At 34.9% G+C, this 6145-nt stretch overlaps 1 protein-coding gene across 2 annotated transcripts; it reads right to left on the bottom strand.

Annotated features, from left to right (window-relative positions):
- Positions 1–731: 731 nt before the first annotated feature.
- LOC144560014 (caffeoylshikimate esterase-like) lies at positions 732–4311 on the bottom strand. Of its 2 annotated transcripts, XM_078309174.1 has the most exons (7): positions 3835–4311; positions 3672–3701; positions 3319–3448; positions 2777–2923; positions 1586–1716; positions 1368–1505; positions 732–1210 (listed from the first exon to the last, which is right to left on the bottom strand). In XM_078309174.1, exons 1-7 carry the CDS (start codon positions 4192–4194, stop codon positions 893–895), a joined length of 1254 nt encoding a protein of 417 aa, XP_078165300.1. In that variant the 5' UTR covers positions 4195–4311; the 3' UTR covers positions 732–892. The 2 variants fall into 2 exon arrangements, with proteins under 2 accessions (XP_078165300.1, XP_078165301.1); XM_078309175.1 differs by lacking the exon at positions 3672–3701 and having other exon boundaries at positions 3835–4287.
- Between the last annotated feature and the right edge of the window lie 1834 nt (positions 4312–6145).

Here is a 6145-nt window from a genome sequence, read left to right as displayed (position 1 = left end):
AATTATATTATTAGTTCAACGCTTATATTATACAATACTTAAGAAAAAATTTAGAATATGATATGCCTATTATATATTTTCTTTATCATTTTAATTATATTATTAGTTCAACGCTTATATTATACAATACTTACATATTTTAACAACAAAGTATAGTTAGTGGTAGATACTTTGGTTCTCAACTAACAACTCCTTGCTAGCAAAATGGGCATCTTTTTGGGTGTTTACACAGCTCGTGGTGCACCTAAGTCGCGTGGTGTACAGGCACGGTCCACGGGATTTCATACTATGTACAGGTATCTGTGGTGTATCGGGAAGTATTGGGGAGTATATAGAATACGCCACATAAGCTGATACACCAGCTGCAACTGGCGCATCAAACATGTATCGGATGCACATCCGTATGCGATACGCACCCGATACGGGCATGGGACCCTAAGTGGAGTATCGGACTGTAATAATATGCTCAGACACTTGACTATAAGCTTACAAAATATCAGTCATGTTAAAAAAAAGCCGGTAATAATAGGAAAAACAAAATTCAATGAGACACCATGCCTGTATCTTCCCAGAAGTTTCCAACAATAGATCAGATAACACCACGATTATCAAAAACATTAATGCAGCAACTTTCATTCCACTAATAAGAAACAAAAACAGAGAGACTTTTCACTATTCAATAATTTCTAGGCCTAAATCCTTGCGAGACCGTTCTTTTTCTTTTTATTGCCCTTTAATGAATTGTATTGATGGCATGAATCAATCTGTTTCAGGACAAAGAGCTTTTGCACTCATAAAATAATTCTTTGACGTACAAAAAGTCTTGTGGGCTTTCAGAAATAAATCTCCCTCAAACAGAAACAAAAATAACTACAAAAATAGAACTAACCAATCAATTGGTAGAAGAATGCGAATCAAGCCAGGAGATTATGTCGGCAATAACAGCAGCTATACGATCATCAGGTTCTCCCTCCAAAATAGAATGGTAGCCTTCATCATATAGTTTAAGTGTCTTGTCATGGGTGCTGGCCTTATCATACAGGTACTGGCTGACATGTGGGTCTGTCACTTTATCAGCTGCTCCATGAAGAATTAACAATGGTGAAGAAACCTTGTCTAATTTTGATTCAATGTCCTGTGTGGCCTTGATGAGCTCGACAGCTGTCCTTAATCGCATTTGGTCAGAGTATGATATCACATTGAACTCTGCCTGAAAAGTTTTGTTCATTAGAACAATTTCCAAATTCAAGAAACTAAAGAGCATTGTAAGTGCTTTCTTGTTGTTCATTTATTTTTGTTTTGATTGAAAAAGAAAAAAAAGAGCATATAAAAGCTGAACATCGCTAAAGAAATGAAAGAGAGCTCACAATTTTTAGTTTACTAGGATCTCTGAAGGCAAGATCCCCTAGATCCTTCTGAGGGAAGAGCTTTGCTTCAGGCATGAGCACAGATAAGAAGCTAAGTGCCTTTAACACTGGTCCCGGAGGCGTTACGTCCTCAGCAATCTTACAAGAAAACAGATTTTAGCATTGAGCACTAATACTTACAAAACCAAGCTAGTTCAGTTGGTTTACAAAGAGCTTACTTTGCACATTGGTGCCACAAGAAGGACACCATCCCAATCAGCAGGCCTCTTTAAGTGCACTTTCAAAGCGACAGCGCCCCCCATTGATTGACCTAAAAGGAAGTGCTGTAACCCTTGCAATTCCTTCCTTCCTACCATATCATCACAAACTTAAATAAGAAAAGATGCATTTATATAGCAGAAAGAGAGATTATATATATAATCAGTTTGCTCTTTTCTTCTTGCGGTTATTTGTGATTTTGTTTGACTCCACAAGTATTCGATGGAGAAGCCCATGAGACGTGCGTATTACCATCTAGTACAACTACAACGCAATTTGATAAAAGGTATGAACCAATAATTATTGCATTGACAAAAGTTATTCAGAAACAAGGTTGCTTTGCAGTAAACGTTATTTACAATAGTTTAGCATCAAGGGGTGCATTTTTTGATAATCTAATAATGCTAATATAGACAGGAAAATTTAACAAAAGAAAGACTACTATTCTGTCATGAAATCGCAGGAAGTTCATCATTGTTTTCACTACATGGAGTAATATAAATTTAAGTTCAGAATACAAGTCAGGTCTTTAGCAACTCATTTTTTCACTCTGACGATACAATTAAAATTAACTCAAAATTATTACTGACATGCACATAAATTAAGTCAACGTTTTTAAAGTTTTCAAACACTTGTAATATTAAGATTGGTCAGCGTCAAATATTTAAGGCTATTTTTACCTTTCATTAGAGCACTAAGAACCAACAACCTAGGGTATTATCCAATAAAGAAAGGTTTCTTAGCAAATAATAAAAAGTAGCAGTTTGCTATGATTTAAAGGAGGGAATGATGCAACCGTAAATTTGGAGCAACAGATAAACATATCTCATTGCTCATTCAAGAGATATGCAAGATTGGAGACACTTGCACTGATTTGACATTTGGGTTGTACTTTACCTGAATTCAATTCTCATAAATTCAGTTTTTTCTAATTTTATTTTTATTTTTTCCTTTTCTTCCGTTTTTCTTATCTTCTCTAAATGCTTTTTGTAACAAAGCTGAATCATTAATGAAAAGATAAGGGTTTGACCCTTATTTTAACTAAAAAAAAAGCAGTTCTCTGTGATTCTCAAACAAGGTCAGGGCCTCCTTTGCAAATTTTCCTGAAGGCAATCCAAAACAGATAGCTTTTGAATTGTATGACTAGGAACCTTTGATTCGATTGTATTGCTCAATAACATGATCCACCATTCCATCAAAACTCGCGATGTATCCATGCAATCCATAGGAGAGGCCGAATCCAGGATAATCCATTGCATACACGGCATACCCAGCATGTGCTATTTGCTTTGCAATTCCTTCAATATTTCATTGCAATTATATACAATTAGAGTGAGAATGAGAAATTAAATTGAGAAAATGGGAAAGGATTTGTTAATAATACCATTTGTTAGTAATACCACATCCAGTGTTCACCATGTAATACATATTATACATTTTCTTATATTGTTATTTCTTTTCATTTGGTTGGCATTTGTCTGTTCTAAATTATTCTTTTTGGCCAAAACAAAGTACAAAATACAGCAAATGCTATAAACACTCCTGGTAATGTAATTTGACACCACTGTAAGGTACAGTACCCTGTATTAAGATGGGCATTCTCAACAGTTACAGTCTCCACTCTTATGTCCTACTATTTGGATTCTCAAGCTGATTGCTAAATGAAATAAAAAGAATACAAAAAGAAGGATACCATCAAAAAAGAAGGTGCAAGTGTCACCATAACCATGACAGAAGAAAAGAGCTGCCTTAGGGAAAATACCAACCGGTGGCAACCAACTCTTCCAAAATATCTCTACTCCCTTTGAATTGGTCTCATATGTCTATAAAGAGATGAGCAAACGTTGCAAACACAAATTATATTTTTCAATGTGCATAAAAATGTAAACTGAATCATGATCTTTAGATGTACTACATGGATATTATACCATAAGGCAAGGTACTGGTACTGAGGTTGGTACCAGATTCAACTTAAGTAAAAGTGTACAGCGGCTAATATCAGAGAGGTAGCAAGGAAAGACAATAATAAGTTAACAACAAACTTGCCTCCTCCATTTGAATATCCTTAGGAGCCATCTGCAATGATAAAACAGAAAAAAGGAAAAATTCCAATATCAGGTAATCGTTTTTTAATCCTCCCTTCTGTCAACTACATTGACCAAATATATATATAAATTTTTTTCAAAAGAAAACAAATAAGACTGATCACCTTGAATAAGACATGATCGAGGTTCTTTTGCACTTCTAAAAAGGCGGTTCTGACACGACGTCGTGTCGGTGCCCAGTCGAGGCTCTGAGATGCTAGCAGATTTAGCTCCTCACTCACCCCCTCCAGCTTTCCTTTTTTGACCTCCTCCTTCTTCTTCTTCTTCTTACTGTTTTTGCCATTACTATCTCTGCCTGTGGCTGTGACATTAGCTACGATCATGCCACTTCTTTTTGCTGACTGCCACGTCAACCTGCTGGTAGGAGGGGCCAGTAGCGAGGACCGTCCGATCAGGGATCGACGAGTTGGAGGCGGTGGATACTGGATTAGGCAGCTGTATTGAAGCCGCAGAGAGATCGCCATTTGCGGAGGTTTTGTTGGGAAAGAGAGAGGATCTGGGAACTAATGTGAGCTTTGCTAGATTGCTGTACTGCTGGCTGCGAGTGTTAGTTAGCACGCTTCAACGTGCTGGTCAAGGAGCAATTGTTGTCAGGATGTGTTTGACATTGACTTTATCTTTGTGTTTCTCATCATTATCCTTTTTTTGGAAATAGATTCTTTTTTATTTTCGGAAAAGGGATCTTTTTGTGGATGACCTATTTGCTATAAATAATAACAAACTTGATTACCCTACTGCTCAAGTATAGTAACTAAATACGCGATAAATTCGCGAATAATTTATTTTTTATTTATTATTTTGACATTTTCGAATCAAACTCTAAATAAAACACAAAAAAAAGTATAATATATTTTATTCACGAATAAAATACGAATTATGAATTATGCGTGAGAAAAACGTAAAAATATTTTTTCAATTTTTTTGAGTTTTTTTGGTTTTTTTTTATTTTGAATTCCTTTGTACTATATTATTTCTAAATTATACCCGAATTATATTCAAATTACAAACTTTTGACCCTGCAGAATTAAAACCGAACTATTCATTTGTCACTATGTTGTCAACAACCAAACCGCACTATACAGAAAACAGAAAAAGAAAAACACGGTGGACTCACAAAACCTGTTGATAATATATCTTTTTTTTAAGTGAGCGGTTAAATACCACTAACAAATGTATTGATAAAGAAAAAAAAAATTACTTTACTAGTTCTTAAAAAAAACTATTTACTTCACTCTTAGATTATGAAAATGACTGTCAAAAACATGACCAACGCATTGGTCTGATCGAGGCCCCTTTTCCTCGTATGTTCCTAACAAAATAGCAACCAATTGCATACATTCATGCCGAAATTTTTATTAATAAAAAAATATATTAATTAAATATCGAGATTAGAGAACGCTTTTGCGTTTTATAGACTATCACGACCAGAATTAGCGTAAATCTCTACACTTACACTTATTGATTAACTAAAAAAATTCCTGACTGTTATAGACTATAACGACTAGCAATTTCATTCAAATTAATTCAAATTGCAGCCATTTTATTCAAAAAAAAAAATTAATTTCTAGCCAGGAATTAATTTTTTTTTTTTTGGAATGATAAGTATAGTGATTAGTATCGCTGATTATGGTCATGATAAACCATAACGGTCAGAGATTGTGATGAATCGATAAAACGCAAAAGCGTTCTCTAATCTCGATATTTAATTAATATATTTTCTATTAATAAAAAATTCAGTACATTCATGACCGTGCACCAGCTTATCATGTTCCTCTATTTCTTTCGCTCCAAATGGTACATGAGTTCGCCATCCAGGTCATATCCCATCACGTTCTCTGCTACAGAAAAGAGAAGAGGAGAAGAGAAACGTGCTTGATTTTTTATTTTATTTGTTTTTATCTTAAAAAGACAATAAAGTAAAGCTCATTTCATTTTATGAAACCAAAGGTTAATTTACAACCAGTTCAACCATGCAACCAACACTGATATCCTAATAGATTATTCAGCAAGTTAAAAACAAAACAAAAGACAAATGCTCTATGTTTAAGCACCCACCACAACACAGTTACACAGTAATAGAGAAAAAGTTTCCTAAGATTAAGCCACTGTCATTAGGGCTGAGGTAAGTATAAAATCCATATAATGGAGCAAAACAAAATGTATTTGTAATCATCTTCATGCAACTGGAGACTCAGCATCTCTGTCTAACGGCAGCAACAAAAGAGTCTATTCACCATGATCACTTTCCTCATTATGATAATCCACCACCTGCTGATCTTCTGGATTCCAAACCCTCAAAGAGATGGCAAGTATATTCTCAGGAAGCCACTCAGCAGCAGCATCTTTGAGTCTTTTATGATTTTATCCATGTTACCTGCCCAATATGCAACAACAGAGAACAACTTGCTTGATTGG

This window comes from Carex rostrata, chromosome 9 (assembly GCF_964058835.1).
Source record: "Carex rostrata chromosome 9, lpCarRost1.2, whole genome shotgun sequence".
Lineage (NCBI taxonomy): Eukaryota > Viridiplantae > Streptophyta > Magnoliopsida > Poales > Cyperaceae > Carex > Carex rostrata.
Note: the sequence above shows the minus strand (reverse complement) of the source record. Positions and strands in the feature narration are given on the sequence as shown.